Source organism: Emydura macquarii, unplaced genomic scaffold (genome assembly GCF_026122565.2).
Source record: "Emydura macquarii macquarii isolate MOO-44397 ecotype Brisbane River unplaced genomic scaffold, CSIRO-AGI_Emac_v2 contig_1876, whole genome shotgun sequence".
Classification (NCBI taxonomy): domain Eukaryota; kingdom Metazoa; phylum Chordata; order Testudines; family Chelidae; genus Emydura; species Emydura macquarii.
The window spans coordinates 23488654-23509320 of NW_027132013.1; the positions used below are offsets into that span (position 1 = coordinate 23488654).

General features: G+C 45.0%; 1 protein-coding gene across 1 annotated transcript in view; it reads left to right on the top strand.

Annotated features, from left to right (window-relative positions):
* The window catches only part of LTK (leukocyte receptor tyrosine kinase), a 151442-nt gene extending 132902 nt beyond the window's left edge, over positions 1–18540 (top strand). The window contains exons 25-29 of the mRNA XM_067557951.1: positions 8760–8852; positions 10025–10126; positions 12187–12321; positions 13186–13276; positions 14059–18540. Coding sequence (XP_067414052.1) covers positions 8760–8852; positions 10025–10126; positions 12187–12321; positions 13186–13276; positions 14059–14829 — 1192 coding nt within the window. The 3' untranslated portion in view covers positions 14830–18540. The remainder of the gene's footprint in view (positions 1–8759; positions 8853–10024; positions 10127–12186; positions 12322–13185; positions 13277–14058) is intronic.
* Positions 18541–20667: the final 2127 nt, after the last annotated feature.

Genomic DNA, 20667 nt, shown 5'->3' on the forward strand with positions numbered 1-20667 from the left:
AATCCCTTGCACAGCTATGCAGGACCCATCCAAGTCTGGAAAGGAGAGGGGGGTCTGTGAGCCCAAGTGGGCAGAAATAGGCGGGGAGCGGGTGGATCCAGGACTGAGCTGCCCTCTCTTGTGCACCCCTATGCTAGCCAGTAGAGTGGCTGGTTGTGAAGGGCCATGAATGCTGTTTCTGATAATCATCCAACACAGCATATTCTACCTCCTGCACAAAGAAGAGCTCTAGATGAATTCTAACTCAGAGGGGTGTCCTGAGTCACACTTCCTTTCTGTGCTTCTCCTGAGGTGATACAGATATGTGGCACTCCTTAGTCAATATAGGCCATGCAGTGTGACAAAGGAAGTGTTTATCAGAAGATGAATCATAGAAGATTAGGGTTGGAAGGGACCTCAGGAGGTCATCTAGTCCAACCCCCTGCTCAAAGCAGGACCGACCCCCAACTTCATAAATCATGTGCTCCAGCCCCCTAATAATTTTTGTTGCCCTCCTTTGGACTCTCTCCAATTTGTCCACATCCTTTCTGTAGTGGGGGGCCCAAAACTGGACCCAATACTCCAAATGTGGCCTCACCAGTGCCGAATAGAAGGGAATAATCACTTCCCTCGATCTGCTGGCAATGCGCCTACTAATGCAGCTCAATATGCCATTAGCTTTCTTGGCAATAAGGGCACACTCCTGACTCATGTCCAGCTTCTTGTCCGCTGTATGAATTACATGCGAAAGGCTGAGAAGTTTCATAGCTGTCTTATAAACTGTTTCTCGGTCTCTTCCACGTCCAAAAGTCTTCACAGTGGGGTGTTCACCATCACTATGGTGACTCAGCTCTTTGCTCTGAGCCTTGGTATCAGACCGGCCCTCGGGAAGAACGCCCCAGCCTTCTCTGCCTTCAAGTGGCACATCTGGCAGAGTCCAGGGCTCCCTCTGGAGCAGACCTTGCACAGGATTTGTAAAAGACCTTTCACTCTCTCCCAATTTCTTCATTGTCCTCAAGCTTTTTCTCCTCAAAACTGCTAAACTCAAATTCTTTGGGCTTTCGGAGGAGGGTCTGAAGGAGGGCATCTCTCCGCCCTTCCCCCCTCAGAAATGGCAGGCAGTCATGCAGGCTGCAGGAACCCAACTCCCCACAGGTGTGTGAATGAGGCCCACATTGGGACAGTTAAGCAGCTGGCAGGAACCCAACTCCTAGCTAGCATGGGGGCAAGGTCCAGACCGAGGTCACTGAGCACGTCACGTAGAAATTCCCTTCACTGAGACCAGGCCAGAAGCAGTGTCATGGAATAGGGGGCAAGTTTTTTTTCAACCCTCCCATCTGCCTCCCGGGCATGGGATCCCTATTCCCACAGCTTTCAAAGCAAGCCACGAAAAGTTCTGTGAATTCTCAGATACCAATTGGTCACTTGTCTCCATGGCTCCAGCTCACTTTTTTTATGTGCCTTTGGTCCCCACTTAGCCCAGACCCAGCAGCAGGGCGTGTGGGTTGAAGAGATAAAGATCCTGCTCTCTGAGGCTATGTTTACACTGGCGGCGGCAAAATCGCCACCACCAGATCGATCTTTCATGATCGAGTGAGCGGTCAGTGAGACCCACTCAATTGATGAGGGAGTTGACTTAATAAGCCCACCTCCTCAACTAGTGTAGCACTGAGCTGATGGGAATGCTTTTCCCGTCGGCTCAGTGCAATGTGATCAGCGCGCAGAAGCAATCAACAGGAGTTACACAAACTACTCTGCGTAGTTTGTGTAACTCCCGTCGACTGCCGCCAAATTTCCAGGTAAGTGTGAACAAGCCCTGACAGATGGACTGACCTCTAGGAGTCCCACAGGTGGTCATGAAGTGTCTACTGTTTTCCTTAGGGAGACATGTAGGATTCATGCCTGCAGACTGTCCTTTCGGTCTCCTTGGTAATGCACTGGCCCCTTCACTGGACCCCTGCTCTCAGGTGTTTGGCCCAGGGACTGGTGAAGGATATTGGTCACAACCAGCTCTTAAAGGGGCAGCACAAAGTCATAAAACATCTCAGGAGAGACTCCACCTCGAAAGGAAAGGAGGAAATCTCTAAGGCTGAGGGTTTGCATGAGATACTTCAGACTCTCTAAGCATCACGGAACTAAACTTGAAGGGAGGCTCTAACTTCTCAAATGCTTATGGTTTTAGAAAATAAGACACCAAAACCAAACAAAGAAACTAGCAAAGCCAAAGAGCTGTGTAATTCTTCCTCGCCTGCTTTGAGGCTGTGCTTCAGTTGGAATGGGAATTCCCCATCAGACCTACTTGTACCTAAGAACAGAAAAAAGGTCTTCCTCACTCTACCTAAGCTCAAGCCTGCTGTGGCCTCTGTAGTGAAGTCTATCATACCAGCTGAGGGAGACTGGACCCATAGGCAGGACAATAAGATCATCACTCAGACTAAACTTGGATACAGCAGCCTCAGCCCTGGGAGTATTGGCTGCAGCATCTTACCATGCAGGTCTACACATAGGTGGGATGCTATTGTGAGCACGTGCCAAAACACACACCTACACTTCAAGCCCTCCCTATATCTACTTTGAACTAGATTTTCCCAAGCAGCTTTTTCAGGACTGATGCTTCACCTGAGTCTGATTTCCTGTACATTCAAAAGCTTCCAAAGATGTGTCCTGGGAGCAATTATGGCTCCAACTGAAGAAACTGGAATTGCAGGCTAGCCTCTGATGCCCTTCCAAATATTTCGTTGAAACACTCTTTGGGGAGCATAGAGACAAAGCCGTCACTGAGACTATTCAGACTCCCTTATCTCAGCCGGTGTTCCCACTGAAGCCACTGCCCCTCCACATTCCAGCGTAGAGCTTATGCAGCAGCGAGGGAGGTCACTGCTACCTATCCTGAGAGTTGGAAGACCCAGGTTAGGATTCTCTGGAAAATCATCCAACCCCAAAAGTTTCTTTTGTTTTGGGGTTTTCCAAGAGATTTCTCTCCCTTTGTGAGGGTCACTTCAGAGTGGGCCCTCATCTGGGAGTGATCACCTCAGAAAATGAGTGCTTGAGAACATCAGGGGGAGGATATTCAATAGCACTTACTCATTGTGAGTCAAGTTTATCCTTTCCCCAAAGTATATTAAAATAAACCAGCAAAACCCCTTCATAGCATCAGAAGATGAAGGGCACAACAGTCCATCTCCTACACATTGAAATGATAGAACCAGTTCAGTGGAGAGACAGATACTTTGGAAAGGACACAAGATTCTTTGTGGTACACAGAGAAACAATGGCATGCAGCCCGTTTTAGATCTCAGGTCTCTTAACAAGTCCCTAAGGAGATCAATATTCCAGGTGGAAATAATGAAAATAAATCTGGCGATCGACTGAAGATATAATCAGGGACAGTCACCTTACTTCAGCTTCTGCTACAACAAGAAGCATTTTCAAGGCAGAGTACTCCCATTTGGACTCAACTTATACCTGGATATTCACAAATAGCATATCATCCTTCCCTTGAAGTGAAAGGGACAACATGTCTACTCTGGTCTGGCCAACATTCTTATCATGTTATGTAGGGCCCAGCAGACATAGCTTAAATTCTTCAGAAACCTGGCATTGGGAGAATAAATAGAAGGGCCAGTTACAGCTCTCACAAAATTCCAGCATCTCAGTTATCATCCAAGACTAACTTTATTTCAGAAGAGATTTCAGAATAACATATTGTCTGATTGGCCAAACATTAGCACATCTCTCCTAAGATAAAATCTCTGACTTAGCTGCTGTGCTACTTGGTCTCATCTGGACACTCAGCCCTATTCATGCTTCATTTGCAGACAGCAATTGCAGCAAATCAGTATATGAAGATCTTGGTCCAGATCCAGTACAAGCATCACTTGGTGAATTCATTCTTAATATTATTTAACAGCTACCTTATCATGGGTCCAAGGAATCTAGTCTTCAGTACAGATTTCAGACTCCATGTAGGGGGAACATACCTGGACTCCTATATGACTTGGGCGGGGGATGTGGACAAAGCGGAAGACATGGGATATAACCTGTCTCATGCTATGGTCCATCAAGATCATTCCTTCTTTTCCAACAAATTATTCTTTTTTTTTTTTTTAAGTGCTTATATACAGTAGAACCTCAAAGATACAAACACCAGAATTACGAACTGACCCGGTCAACCGAAAACCCTGTGAAACCAAAAGTACAGTAAGCAATCAGACAGCAGCAGAGGGAAAAAAAATAAAAGAAAGCAAATACTGTGTAGAGCAGAAACAGTCTGGGGTCTGTGCCGTTCCTGTAAGCCAAGGGCGCTGTTTCACCCCCTCCCACCCCATCCGATCCCACTTGGAGGGGGAAGATGTTTTCACACACCCCCGCCTCTCCTTCGACCACGGAGAAAGAAAAAGCTACCACAGTCGAGCAGCTCATGCTGCAAGGAACTGAAGGTTGCAGCCAAAGCCTGGCCTGGAGCTAGAGTGAGAGTCAGCTGTGCTCTGGAGGAGTTTTAAAGGGCCACAACCTATGAACCGATGTGGCCCAAGCTTTGCCTGTGGCTTCACTCCAGGATCCTGCCAGCGCCTGTGGGAGTGCAAGGGCTGGGGAGGGAGGGGCACTGACAGAGGGTTGGCACCAACTCCATGCCATGTGCTGCCTCTAAAGCATGGCGGGCCACTCACAGAGCAGAGCAAGCCCTGGGGAGAGGCAGCTGAGGGCTGGGACTTGTAGTGCCAAGGGTGTGGGGGAGGCCCCTCCAGTTCAGCCCAAAGGCAAGAAACAGGAACAGGGCAGGGAGCTGCTTGAAAACCAGAAGGAAAAGTCATGGTCAACGGGCTCAGCAAGACGCATTTAGAACTAAGCCAATGCAGTCTAGATCAGCTTGCTTTTGGGCACATCTCAGGCCTCGTCGGAAGCCTATTGATGAACTTCTTTGCACCCAGGTCCAGTTGGAGAACCAAAAGAGGTGAGGAGGAGGCACTTGAAGCAGAGACAGCTGATCCTCTTATCTCAGAAGTGGGCTAAAAAGCCTACTCTATACCTTTCCTTCCTCAGCCACTGAAAGTAAATATAGTAAAGAAGATGGTGAAGGAACAGGCCACAGTGATTATAAACCTCTTCTCATAAAACCTGAGGTCTTGATTCTCAGACCTGATTTAGATGTAGCTCAAACCTTCTCTCAAACTCCCAACATATACACAAAACATAGCACAATAGGGACCTATCCTGAACCAATATCCAGACCTGCCTAACCCATCAGCTGGGAAGCTGAGAGGAAAGATCTATAATCTCTCATTCTGAGAAGCTGATAAACACTCTCCTAGCACCAGAGAAAAAATTCACAAATGATGTATGTGGGTAACTTGCACTTTAGATGTTGGTGTAACAAGGGACAGACATCAGGTCTAAGTCAGCTGAAAAAAAAGGACAGTCTAGTGTTTTTACAAGATGTTCTGACTGTAGGGCTCAAGGCCAATGTTTTTTGGAAAGGCCAGCCAGCAGATTCAGGCATATTGGACTGTTAGAAATTCATGAGACTCTCCCATCACTGTCACGTAACAGATTCATGAGGACACTCATGCTAGAGGACTGATAAGACACTCCTCTTATCAGTCCTCTACCAATACACAGATCCTGTCATACTCTTGATCTGTATGTAGAATATATAAGTCCACATAAAACTACCCGTCAGCTTCACAGTTGGTAGTTCTCTTCCTCGTCTCACTGAAACGATCTTGCCTATTCACCACCTCCTTGTCCAAGGGACTGCAGAGCTTGGTATGCTCTCAGTGATACCTAAGTTACACATTCTACCAAACAGGGCAGTTCCCTGTGAACTACCCAGTCCTCTATCTCCAAGTTCACCACAATCTGCCTCATGTAATAGGAAATGATATTTTTGCCTTTTTGAATGAAACAAAACACGTGAAGGAAGTAGAAATGCATCAGTCAGATGTGAACAGAGCCAACAGAGGAATAAAGGTTTCCATAACAAAGGCATTCAAAGCCTCAGGTACAGCTGCTCTCATTACTCTGCCCGCTGTGAAAAGAGCAGCAATTTTGTGGGCAGAGAAATTGCACCTCTCTTATGAGGTGGTCTGAAAGACTACTACAGGGTCTTTCAGCCACCTGTTCTCAAACACTCTAGACTTGACATCCTCACCTGTGCAGATGCAACATTCGGTATAGGAGTGTTTTAGAACAGGGAACTTCCATAACCCCTAAGTTCCTTTAAATTCTACATGGGTAAATTTGACTCCTCCCTTCCGCCTTCCCTAAGGATGATTTCTCTCTTTCTACATCCCACTGTGAAGGCTGTCTGACACAGAGGGGAACTGAGAAAAAGAAAATTCTGTCTTACCATTGAATTTTCATTCTAGGACCCTCCCTGTCAGACAGTCTGACCCACCCTTGGAGGATTGCATTATATCTAGGGTTTTATTCTGGCTGTTCCTCATTTGTAAAGTAGTTTGAAAGAGGTGTTCCTCCAGGAAATCTTTAAATTTTATGTCAGGGCTCTGCTATAAAGAGTTTGAGTTGAATAGTATTTTTATACAGTTAGTAGTTTTCAGTTGTGGGTACTGTCTTTCTGGAGAGTTCTTCCTGAGGGGTGGTCATAATCCCAGCCTCAGAACAAAGATGTGGTCTGCCTCCCGTCACCACAGAATCAGGGAACACCCCATAGTGAAGACCATCTGACATGGAGTATCCTAGAATGAAAATTCTCAGGTAATACAGAATTAGGTAAGTTATTTCTGTTTGTTTTCCCGTACATTATATTAGAATGTTGTTAGTGTAACATGGGTGCAATCTGAACAGTAGTTTTTATATATAGACACACACTCACATTTTTCTAGCCAATAACAGAACTTGCTTTAAAGTGCCCTTCCGCTCAGAAAAGTGACTATATAAAAGACACCTTCCCACTCAGCAGATCTACCCCCTGTGTGTAGTCAGAGTCCAATCTGCTGATTTTACTGACTAAAATAAGCTGCTTTCACCACTGCAGAGCCAGAACATCTACAAGAGAACAGTATGGATCCTATTCCTTTGTATACATCATCAATCAAAGAATTGTGTACTAAGCTTCAATCAGTTACACCTATCTAAACTCACTGAAGACAGGGGGTTACACAAGTGTCACTGAGGGGATAAGTTGTTCTACAGCAACTTGTTACTGTGGCGCAGAGCAAAAAGGGAAACCTCGGCTTGTTTTTCAGATGCAGGAGGAGATTTCAAGACTGGTAGTGAGAAGAAATATTTTACTTGTAAAGTAAGCACATTTTTATGGCCATTGCCAAGACAGAATCCTCACAGTGCCATTATTTTTACCAAGTTGCTTTTCAGAGCACAAGAGTACTTTAAAACAAACACAAACTCTTCAGCCTCTCTCATGCATTCACCTCCTTCCTATGTCACAAATTAAAGGCCCAGTCCTGCAAAGTTACTCCCCGATGCAGTGCCGTTAATTTCAATGGGACTAAGGACAGGCATAAGCCTAAGTGTAGGAGTAATGATTTGCTAGATCCAGCCCCAAGACAATATAAATAACATCTTTCTGGGAAATACCAATCAAATGGCATTTTGCATGAAAGGAGACAGCGAAGCAGTTGCAGATCTTTCTTAAGGGAAAAAAAGAGGAAGGGAGGCCATGTTATTAAATGATAAAGCAGGAGAACTGAGCTCTGTCCTGACTCTAATACTGACTCACTGTGTGACTCTGAGCACTGACTGAGTGTCCCAGTTTATATAACGGAGATGGTAGTCACCCTTGTAAAGTGCTTTGAGGTGTTTGGATTAAAAACTCCATTTTAGTGCTAATTATAATAACATAGCATTCATTTGTTAATAAATAAGGGCCTAAGGATTAATTTCAGTGTGATCACTTGTGGGAGTAAGGATTACTCATGTAAGGTTCACAAAATCGGCTTCTATAGGCCTTTAAAAAAAAAAAAAAAACCTAAATATTTCTGAAGGTGTGACAGAAATGGAGCGGATATGTAATCATGTTATGAATACTTTAAGAGCTGTGATGTCAGAATCTAAGACTATTGATATGTAACCTAGTTACTGAGAGAGACTGTGAGACTTATACTGGAGTTATAAGAATTTCCTGTGTGAATGTATTGATTTAACTTAATAAAGTCTGTGGGAAGAGCAAACAGGGAAGAACATCTAGAAAGACAATGGGTTTCAGTTGTTAGCTTCAGAGACCCTGAATCTTGTCTCCAACACACCGCTTGCCAGGCTGGGAACTAGAGAGCAAAAGAAAAGCCTCACTGCAAGGGAGATGGTGAAGGTTACTGGAGAGCTACTGCCTAGGCAGTTGGGCTGGCCCCGATAGATTTTGCAGAGGAAGTCTACCAAAGTCGGGCCTGTTCAGATCCAAGGAATGGTAAGCATTAGGGGAACGCAGGCTTTGCTTGTAGGCTGGTTTATTGCTTTTTAGGATATGCTTTTTCTCAAATACTTTTGTTCTATGTAAACGTTACTTTACTTTAAGGAAGCTGCTTGCTCACTAATTACCACTGTCATTGTCCCCAAGCGACTAGGTACTGCAGGGTCTGAACCTGACTCAGGTTTGCTATGGTGATCACTGTTGATACAGAGGACTGCCATCTGGCCCGAGAATGAGAGAAATGCATGTTTCCACCCTGAGAAAGAGGTGACAGCATGAGGCCTCAGCCCTAGTGAGGGTGGCACCTGGAGAGACCAAGTTGTGTAGGAAGTGCAGTGATCCTGGTAACAGTTTCATAAGGTATTACAATTTATAACTCCATTTCCCTTTTAAGAGACATAGCTGCAAGGAACTGCCTGCTGACCTGCACTGGGATAGGACGAGTAGCCAAAATTGGTGATTTTGGAATGGCCCGAGATATCTACAGGTAAGTGGCGAGACGGTTCAATTTGCTTGGAGAAAAGTAAATGAAATTACATCTCCAAAGTGTGGAGGGATCATATGTATGTCTGAAAAACTGTCTCGTGGCAGCTGAGCTAGAGTCACCTCCAAGGGAACCAGGTATGATCTTCAGGGGAATTGTCTACAATAGACTATTTACTCCAGTTAATTGCTTGTCAGCTAACTTAAATTAGCTAGCAAAGTGGTTTTCAACCCCTGGAGGTCAGCTGGCTATGTCTAAGAGGTCCACAAAAGGTTGTCAGTGATTTTCAACCTGTGGTCCACAGACGCCTGGGTTTCCGCCGACTATGTCTAAGATTTCCAAAGAGGTCAGCACTTCCGTTCGACATTTTTTAGGGATCCGCAAATGAAAAATGGTTGAAAGCCACTGAGCTAACACATTTGCACATGCTAGTCTGGATATTCCATGTGTGTTTGTTCCAGGCTGGGCCCTGGGACACACCACTAATGTTTGTGGTGTGCAGACTAGCATGCACAAATGTATTTGCCAGTTCCAGCTAATTGGCAATCAGTGCAGTTAAGTTTTAAAAAATCTAGTGACAAACCCAAGGTATTTGGAATAAACACTGCACTGTTGCCCTGTATCTTGGACAGTCATTGCATCTGTGCAAAACCCTCCCCACCTCAAAATGGTTGCATTTGAGACCTGCTTCCCATTCAGTGTGCACCAGCGTAGGTGACCACACAAAGTGCAGGCAACAGGGGAAAACCAAGCCCAGGGAATCATTTGGGAACCAGTCTCTGTGGTGGAGTGTCGTTGACAGGAAAACAGAACACAAAGCCAAGCATTCATCTGGCAGTCCAAAACTAAGTGAATTCTTCAAAGCAACACATTCTTCATGAGACCCTGGTTCAGTTGTTAGCCTCTTCCATCAGTGAACCAGAGGCCAAGCTTCTTGAATGTGTGAAAAGACCTGTTTCTCCCAGGAATCATCTTTAAAGAATTCATTTTAGTCTCTTTTATCCATTGTGAGGGTTATAAAGTTCTTGCTTATCAATTCTCAGATAGAACTGTCTGGGTTTATTTTGCCCCCAATTGGGGTGGAGTGGGAAAGACCCATTATTTATCTGACCCCTTTCTGCCCCTGTGGAATTTGATTCTAAGCCCTTAATTCTCCTTGAATTTGGTCTTCCCAGGGCAAGCTACTATCGCAAAGGAGGGAGAGCCATGCTGCCTGTCAAGTGGATGCCACCGGAGGCTTTCCTAGAGGGGATCTTCACCTCCAAGACTGATACCTGGTGATGATTATCTTTTAGTCACCTCTGCAAGCCAGGGGGTGCGGTTAGGGAGTCCAGTGCACATGTAGAGACATCAGTTGGTCATCAGGAATTGAGGTCTTTTCACAGAGAAGATTTTAAACATGTCTAAGTTGCCCAAAGTCCTAACAGGAGAAATCAAGAAATCTTCACTTTGACTTCAATTAGAATTTTGCCTAAATGAGTCTTGAGTAAGAATTTAAGAATCTGCCCCCACTGTAAACAGAATACATAAAAATACACACACACATTCCTTTGAAAAGAGGTATGCAGCACCCCTTCACATTACACTAGGGGTGGCTACAATTCACAGCTCAAGGGACAGCTGTCCCAGAAGCAGAATTCGCTGCTGAGGGAAGATGCTGCTACTCTCCACGTGGCAGGGACCCCACTGGACTGGAAGATACACTGATTAAGTGTATTTCCCAAATGTGCTGGCCCTGCTTCATCTCTGTCCAGCCCTGCCACTTTATGGGTTGCTCCAGAAGGTTCTGGGCCACCTAGCAGAGTAGGACTCGCAGCAGGTTTGCACCACTGCTCCAGCAGAGCTTTCCACTGCCAGGGACTGCAGCCTGTGGAAGGAAGGAACTAGTCCCAGCATCTCTGTCAGCCTTGCAATGCCCTAACACTGTGCTAAGGTACTAGTGGTGGAGCATGTCCAGGTTGCAAAAGCCGGCTGCAGGACTGCACGTTCGCCATATGTTTAAATGCCTGATATTAAATAAGCATGGCCCTGGTTTTCAATTACAGACATTTCTAACTTGTCAGCCCTCAGCACCTGTCACTCAGCATCTATTGCTGACAAGACAGCTTGTCTGCTTAGATGCTGCGAGCTCCGTAATCACACAGGATTACTCCTTTGCTTTGGCATTATTTTAATGCTGAGACACTGAAACAAAATGACATCAGACTTAAGCGGAAGCTCTAGCTAGTTGCTGAGGAAATGGTATTTATATAACTGCCTTTCATATCAACTTTTTCAGTTTTAAATAAGCACCTCCAGCAGTACAGCATTTGTGAAAACATATTGGGAAATGGAAGGTGTCCAGTTTATCAAGAACTGTGTCTATCAGCCCAGTATCCTCTTAAAGATATGCTGGCACATTGCCTCCAATGCCACACTGACCCAGTTCCCTGAAGATGTATTTCATTAGCAGTGTCTGGCCCTCCAAAAGATTAGGAATAGATTATCTGTCATACCAGAGCAGGCCAGTCAGTGGCCAGTACCAGATATTTCAAAGGAAGGTGTACAATGCCGATAATGGGCAATTAAAGATAACCTGCTGATAGCAGAAATTTCTTCTTAGTCCCCATCAGATAAGGGTTGGTGAAATTCTGGTACAACTGAAATCAATGGCAAAACTCCTATTGACTTCAGTGGGGCCATTATTTCACCCTTGGTCTCAATAATATATTGTGACAGGGAGTTTGTAAGGTTAAATGTGTTGTGTAAAAATTATCAACTTTAAAAGTGTGGCCTTTCAGTTCCACTGTTCCACTGGTTCTTCTATTACGAACACTCAAATGTTTGGACACTTACCCAAATGTATTGAGTCTCCAGAAAGGAGTTGGAAATCTCATGCAATAGCTGATACCTCATGTTGCCAATCAAGCCAGATACACCAGTGGAATAACTTTCTTAATAGTGCTTTGGCATTTCCACTTCCAGAGCCAGCCAGAAGGTAGTGTAGAGAGAAACACCACTTTAAACCAGAGTTATTCTAACATTTTGGAACCTCCACAAAATTAGGTTTGAGGTTTGGGTGACTGTCCAGATTGACTATAAGGGTTTGTCTACACATGGAGTTATTCTGGAATGGCCATTGTGCTTTAAATTCACACCCCCATTTCATCCAAATTAATTTTCAAGTGCAGACAAATCCTTATTTTAGTCATACTGCTTTTTCATCCATCTGATTAATCTGGGGCTTTAGGATGCGGCACCAAGATAATGTTGTCTGAAGGCATTTTACACCAAGAGCTAAAGCCAGCAGGGTATGAATCAAAGCCTAATGCGCATTGCTGGCTGCTTTCTGTGACAGGTCTTTTGGCGTGCTGTTGTGGGAGATCTTCTCATTAGGCTACATGCCCTATCCTTGCAAAACCAACCAGGAGGTGCTGGAATTTGTCACTAGTGGAGGCAGAATGGATCCACCAAAGAACTGCCCAGGGCCTGTGTGAGTATCTCCTAACCCTTAGACACAAGTAAATATTCAGACTAGCTAGTCAAAGATGGCTGCCACATCCTCCACATCCAAAACAAAACAACTGCTTGCCCTAGGTTTTCCCCAAAGGCTAATGGAAGTTTAAGCTGAGATACCATTAATTGGAATCCATTTTGGCAGGCTTAGCAGAGAGGCCCAGGGAGACTTAGCTACATGCTTACCCTGTATGGAGGAGGCCTTCCAAAACATGACAGGGGCACCCAGACAGGGCAAAGCGAGGAAGGTCATATTGCTATTTCTATGTTATACCTGTTCTGTGAATAAAACAAAGACTTTGATGTCTAGGGCTGGTAACCCTGACAACTTTCATCACCAATAAATATCTATACAATTAAAAATACTGGCTCCAGTTCTGGGGTCCTGTACAGGCCCTCTGTGCCACCACCTACCAGCAGATTTCCCTGATGTGGTGACTACCCACTTGATGTAGATCCTGCACATGCTCTCCTGCCTTAGGAAGCATATAAGGTGTGTGGTCAGAGGACAGAGAACATGACTGGAGCATGCATTGTTGCTCTCCAGAAATTCCTCATTTGCCAGAACATCCCCTTGGAACTATTAACAGCTGGGCACAAATTAGAGCAGCACTGAGTTTGCTTTAAATTTGCAGCCCCCAGCTGTCCCCAGGATCAGAGAACATGAAAATGACACACAGCCAATTTTGCTCTTCCCTTTGGGTCCTGTGCTGAGTGCTGTTCTTCTGGACTCAAGAACTGGGCCCAAAGACAGATATGCAAAATGAATCCGTATTGATTTGTGGTTTTGATTTATCATTATGTATTATTAATTGGCACAAATATTTATTTATTTCTCAAGTTACCGGATCATGACACAATGTTGGCAGCACAGTCCAGAGTATCGACCCAATTTCTCCACCATTCTGGAAAGAATCAAGTACTGCACACAGGTACTGGCTCTTAGGGTTTAAGTTTTTACTTGTTTATGGCATCCAGACCATTCTATGATACGAACATTACTACCCAAAACAGAGGGAATTGATCGTTAGAATTGATCTAATTACTTTTCCAATTCCCTTTGTGCCTGGCCTGTAGTGCAGCCAGTCTTTTCATTTGTGCTTCCATATGTCTATCTCATCTTACCTATCTCCACCCCACCAGCATGCACACACAAGTATTTTACAGTCCCTTCCTGTGAAAAGTGTATTCTTCTACCTCTTAACTCACTCAGTAAGTGAAGAGTCTTTGATTTTTTGATGGAAACTTGGAAAGGTTTTCAGAGCCCATCACAATGTCTATGGCCCATATTTCACTCTTCAACAACTTTTTTCAACCTTCCTTGAAAGTTACAGCTGAACTGTCATGGAAGAGGGGGATGAGATGGCACGATGGGTTGATAAGCTGCTAGCCTTTCGCTGCTGGAGACCTGGGTCCAAACCTAGTTTAAGATGCAAGAGGAAATTATTAGATCTTGGTGATCTCTGTGTAGTCATTAATATCAATAAGGCATCACAAAATGGCAGCCTGTGTTCAAAAGAAGCCCTAAAATGAAATAAGTGTTGGCAAATCATTAGTGAGATGCACCATCAAAGTGGTGCATGGCAGCTCGCACAATGCATGGCTGCATTGCACATTCACTTTTCTGAACACTTCCCTCAAAAAATGTGCACAAAAGTCACAACTGGGCATGCTCAGGATGTAAACTGTGACTACTGAATCCTTTCTGTTTCAGGACCCTGACGTGGTCAACACTGAGCTGCCCATTGAATGCGGACCAGCATCAGAGGATGAAGGCAGCACTGGGATGTGCCCAAATGGTTCCAGTGGAATGGTCCCTTTCCTAGTGAGCCCATCCTTCACACCTCAGCTGGCTCCCATAACATTAGAAACCCATCATGCAGGGCATAAACCTGGACAAAGTCCACAGGAGCTGCTGGTGGAGAACCTTGGCAATTGGACTGTCAGAGGTCCCAGCCTACTGGGCCTCACTGCTTCTAACAGTGAGCCAGGGTTCCAACAGACCTCAAACCAGAGGCTGGAATCAAGCAACCAGTCAGCATACAGATCACACAAAACCAAAAACCTTTGGAACCCAACCTATGGATCCTGGGTGCTGGAGAATATCTGCCATTCCTGTCCCAACTCCAAGCTCAAAGCAACCACAGAGCGAGAAGATTCGGGCTGTGATGGGAACTGCAGCTCCTCCCCTAGTTCTCGGGCATCTCCAGCATCTCCGAGCAGAAGCCACTGTCCTCACAGGAATATCAGTGGGATAGAACTGGTGAAGCTCCAGACGTTCCCCTGTGGCAATGTGAATTATGCATATGATGATCTCTGCTATGTCACTGACCGGCCTTCGGCTTTGGCAGTGGATAGAGCAGCTGTGATGAGGAGCACCAGTCTGCACAGGGATGGGAAGCCTTTTTGTAAGCCAGAGAAAACATCAAGAGAGAGGGACTCTGGCCTTTCCTTGTCAGACGACCTGAGTGTTACACCTGTATAACAGGAAATGTTCTTCCAAAGGTCAGGCCCTCACACTGGGAGTGCGTGTATCTGAAAGGGCAAATTGGAACTTCTTCTTTGGTCTCTCATTTCCTTCATTCAAGTTTCAGATTTTTTCAGATGGGTAACGGCTTAACATCAGAAGTGTTCTACTGCATCCTCCGACACACTGGATTCCCACTCCAATGAGGAAAATTGCATTTCCTACTTCAAATCTATTGCCTCCTATTGAGCTAGTGCCACTGATTTCAGGATATAAATAACAATGGCATTGCTGCACGGATTCAGAGTCCAGAGAATCATGAAAGGAGTTGCTCTCAATCTGCTCAGGTGAAAAAAAAACAAAATGAACCTACCATCCAATTGTTACAGTTGGCTGGAAATGACAAACAACATAACCACTCTTTTGATCTAACATACCAAAAATCATGTGCTGTGGCACCAGCAGTTAGCTTAGAAAGGCCATTGTGTTCCCCAGAGCTTTGCACATTCCAATGATGCTGGTGCACTGACAGGGAAATAACCAAATACAGCCACGTTTGCACTTGCTTTTTTGGCAGACACATCAGAGGAATATTAAATTGAAATCAATGCTTGAACAGAGAAAAATAGAAGAAGTGGGAGGGGAAAATATTATTTCAGGCTCCTCTGAGAGTATGTTTTTAAAAACATGAAGAGAAAACAAATTTAAGTATTTTTAAAAATAACTAAGGAAGTTGATTGCATCCCTTTGACTGGGGAAGAAAACTTGCTTCTTTCCTCAGGGGCTAACTTACCTTGCAGTTCCTGACCCTGGAGGTTTGGGGAAAGCTCTAATGAATGCCCAACTACACTATGTCATGAGAACTGGACTTTCCCTTTCTTTAAATGAACTTTACGTGGGATGAACTTTAATTTTAAAAGTACTCTAGTATTCAGCAGTAATAGCCCATATTACAGTGGCACCAGTGCTGTTAACTGAAGATTTACGACCATTACTGTAGAATGCAGGGTTCTTGATGGTTTGTTTGTTTTTTTTTAAATACATAATATAGAAACCTCTCTGAGGTGGACTTAACTGAGACAAGGAGTGCAACAAGAAGTGTTTTATCTGAACACAAATCTTAAAATGCCTCTTCATAAAGCAGGATTGACTACTTCAGCATTCTTGGAAGTCCAGACAATAGCTTGGCCTTATGCACCTGGAATTATAGATTCCATTTCCTCTGCAGCAGCAGTTGATGTGTGGTGTGGAGAAGCGCAGCGCTGAAGTGGTTGCATTCCATTTCACACCAGCAGCGAGTGCCGGGTGTCTCCAACTCAGGGTTAAGGTCAGGCAGTGAATTAAGGTTTGTCTCATAGCTTCCTCCACTTTACAGGACCTTTGGCTATGGAATGGATAGTTTCAAACAACATCACTTCTAAACCCCTTTGGTGGCGATAGGGCCAATTCTGCCAATGGACCTTGCATTGAGAAAACCAAATCCATGTAATGGAATTATAGATCTTGATGGACAAAAATAATACCTCATTAAGATCCATGGTGTGAGATGAATGGATGTAAGGACACAATGTCTCCCCAGGTGGGTGAGATTGTTCAGGGAGGATGGGGGGAAATTAAATGATTTAATAACCATTATTTCTTCAAAGTGGAACTTTGTCTTCCTTTGCCCCCTTCTGCTATTGTCTTCCTCCGTGCACCCAGTTGTTTGTCCACCTTCCACTCCTAGCTTTGAGGCCTTACATCCAGGCCACTACCCTTCCAGGTGGGGAGCACTGGATAGCGTCTCTCTTTGGATCTCCTCAGTGCAGATCCTTAAGTGACCAGCAGTTACTGCTGAGCAATTCTTCCTCCTCCCAGAGTCTAAGCATATTTTCTGCTATGCTTCTAGCTCTACGGGGCCAGCTCTGGTGTATTCCAATGAGGAGCAACTACCCCTCTGGCACAATTGGCCTGAACCTATAAACTTCAATTCCCCCATCCCTCTTCTGCCTCCACTAAGTAGCATGCCTCTGCACTGCATTCAACTCTTTCCTAGCTGAGGTGACACTAGTACTCCTCTGGCTCACTCACTGCTGGCTGTTTCCCCAGAAACACACTATCGAAAGCTCTTAAACTGTTGGCACTTATAGTAGCAATACGGTCTCTTCCGCTACTGCATGATTCTTATGATGGGGGGGTCAGGACCTCTTGTAGTGTCGTTTCTTCAGATTTAAGTCAGCTGCAGTGGAGATTGCCCAGGGTAGGCAGTGCCCCCCTGTTGTGACTCAGATACATTCTGATCTTTACTTGCTGGTTCTGATCACACTTTCATATGCCAGCTATGCCTACCAGTTTCCAATGTCATTGGCCTCCATTATTCTGATGGGATTGGTGGTATGGCTCAAGGAGAAGATGATATGCAGAAAACAGAGCCAGGGAAGTAACATACTGTCTTCCCTTGCTGGACCGTTTTCTAGTACAAGTCCGCAGAAGCAAAACTGCCTTTGCCCATGCTAGTTCTGCTTCATTCCAAAGTGGCAATGCCTACAGGAGACACACTCCTGTTCTACCTCCAGCCCACAGTCCTCCACAATTAACTACAGTTAATGGTGTGACAGTCAGGCTCAGAAATGAGCTGAGCTAAGAATGCCTTCCTGCACTGTGACTAGCACCAGTGCCAGTCCCCCCACCCCCTCCCCCAACACACACATATACCCATAAGCTGCACTGCATTAAGTCACAAATTTAGAAAGTGAGACTGATTAAACACAGGTTAGGAAGTGAGGTGGGCGAAGGCTGAGAGTAGGACACTATCACCATCAGTTTCTCTCAGGCCCCATCACCATAGCAGCTAGGTGCCATTGTCTAAATGTAACAACATCACGTCCTTCTAGGAAAAGAACCAACCTCTTCTCCCCTCCCCCTTGGATAAAAGCCACTTACTTATGCACAGTGGATTCTAGGTGGAGCCTTCCAGGATCAGGAGAGAACATGGAGCTGCACATATGGCCCAGTTACCAACAACAGTTAATGAGGGGGGAGGCAGTTCAAAAGCATCCGAGTTAAGCGCACCAGTAAAGTTCAATGGGTCTTATGTGCCTAACTCACTTAGCTGCCTTTGCAAATCCCACTCACTCATACGTATGACTATAGTAGAGGAGATCTGTTACTAATACACCATCAGGATGCTGAAGTTGCATATCCAATCCAAAATCTTACTGCTCTAGCTAAAATTAACCATACCAATGGCACATGCTGCAATCTTGCATGCCTAACATGCTGGGAGGAACTAGAGCTTGATAACTCTCACGCTCAGAATGCCCAAATTACAGGATTGCAAATAACAGATTTTTAATGGCCTTTATTTAGTTTGTTTAAAAAATCTTTTCATGACTAAACCAACACTGTCAGCATCAGGCTCAATTAGCAGGGCAGACAAAGCCCCAAAGGATTTGGTTCTGGCAGAGGGGATGCGTGAAAATGGAGCCTGGGGTTATTTCAGGCCCTCCTCCACACCTTGTCCAACACATCAGCCACGCACGGGAATGTTGTATAAAATCCTCTCAGCTTCATGGGTCTTGCAATCATTGCATTTAGCTTTGCGCTTTAATAACTTAGTGTAAACCACTAACTTATTTATTTTAAATAGATGGGTGTCGATATATACTATTTTCTGGCAAAGTCTTAAGGGCCCTACTCATCCCTCCTGGAAGTTAACAGGCAACTTACCATTGACTGGGAGTCAGATAACATCTTAAGATATCAGGGAAGCAAAGATGACCTTTGAGTCATGTGGCCAGCACATGACACTAGCCCTTGTGATCTGGAGGAGGTAGTTTAAGGCTTTTTTTTCCCCTCTAGGTTGGTGATTAACAGATGGCTTCTCACTGGGCTCATTTAATACAGTATTGAATTCAGGACCTGCTTTGCTGCTCATGAGGTTTTAATCTTACCCCTATTTGCTTTCATTGCTGTTGCTTTTTACAGCCCACTAGTTACAGTTTAGAGAGGCAACTGTAACACGGAGAAACCAAGTTAATCTGGAGTCTAATTCGTCTTTTAGCTTTTTGCCTTTCTCTGCTTCCCTCTCACACCACCTTTCTCTGTCCTCATTCCTCAATTCCCACCGCTTCCCCCCAGCTTTCCCTCACTCCTCAGATAGTTTGCATCTTCTGCCACCGACTTTTAAATGAGCTTGAAGCTAAACAGGCACAGTTTAAAATTCATTGACTGTAGCTGCCCTCCCCTCACCCTCCTTTCTCTCCAGTCCTCCATCTTGGGCCAGGTCTATGCTAGGAGCGCTTTGCTGGTATAGCTATACTATACTAGGAATGCACTCCTTGTATGGATGCAGCTTTTGCCATTACAACTTATCTCGCTCTCACAAGCACACAAAATAAAACTCTCCTTTTGCCAGTATCAGTATAACTGCTTCTACACTAGCACTTTTGCCATCAAAGCTGCATCAAGCAAAATACCTGCCGCAGATATACCCAGCAAAAGTGTGCAGCATCTACTTGGTCTTCCTCTGTCATCTGAGCCTGTTTACTCTTCCTGCCCTAATTTAGAGGAAAAAACCAAAAACCAACAGAGCCCACCCTTATGGGGGCAATGCCATTGGGTATGTCTACACTGCAATTAAACACCTAGGGCTGGCCCATATCAGCTGACTTGGGGCTTGGGCTCGGGGGCTGTAAAATTGCAGTGTAGGCATTCGGCCTGGAGCCTGAGCTCTGGGACCTCATGTGGGTGGGAAGGTCTCAAAGCCCAGGCTCCAGCCTGAACCCAAAACATTTACACTGCAATTTTACAACCTCCCAGGCCCAGTCAGCTGACCCAGGCCAGCCACAGGTGTTTAAGTGCAGTGTAGACATACCCATTGAGACCCTAGAGACTTTTCCCACTTTTTATTTAACTGAATCGCTTTTCATTTGTTGTTACCTCTGCTTATGGCAACACTGCTTGCCAACCTACCCTTTAGGTCACTGTACATAAGTAGATAAGTCTGCTGCTATGCAATTTCACGTCAGATAAATGTGTACTTCTATATTTGCAATACAAAAATAAAGAGATGCTAACAGTGTCTATTTGGTCTCCTCTGTATTAAAGTTAACACCATCTGGATACAGGGGAAAGAACGATGACTGAAAAATTGCCAGATTGTTCAAACGACAGAGAGCTGCTCTTCCTCCAGTAGCACCTAGTGCAGGTTTCCTGCTGCACTTATCAGCTGCTCTGAGTGTGCAGTGTTCATCTCAACTGCTGTGAATCTTTGGGTTTTAGGACACTGAAGCAGAGATCTTCATAGGCCAGTATCTATCCCTGGGGAAGCCATCAAATTCAGTGTGGGATTAGGGATATAGCCAGTCTGTCTCAGGCAGACAGAGGAATACAGTTCAAACAGGTCTTTGTATTTCACATGACTTGGGGGGCAGATTTGTAAAAGTATCTAGGCACCTAAAGGCACAGATAGGCACGTAGTAGGATTTTCAAAAGTGTCTCGGTGCCTAAAATCAATGGGAGTCAGTCACCTGCATGCTTTTGGAAGTCCTACTTGGTGCCTATATACATCTTAAGCTCCCTAAATGCTTTATAAACCTGGCCTTGGACTCCTTGGCCCAGGGCAGGGCAGGATCTCCTCCTTCATCACGCACGAGTGTTCCATCAGCACATAACTTAAAGATAGCCAGGAACCCAGCATCCAATAGCTAGTGGAGTAACATACACAGTCTTGAGCCAACATCAGAGAGGCACTGGCGACAGTCACCAGGATATCCTGAATTTCTGCACCCACTTGCAGTGGAGTTTGGCTGTGCTTCTGTTTCATGATGACAAGTGTTGACCAAGGTCTATAGTAGCCTCCCTCCAAGTACAAAG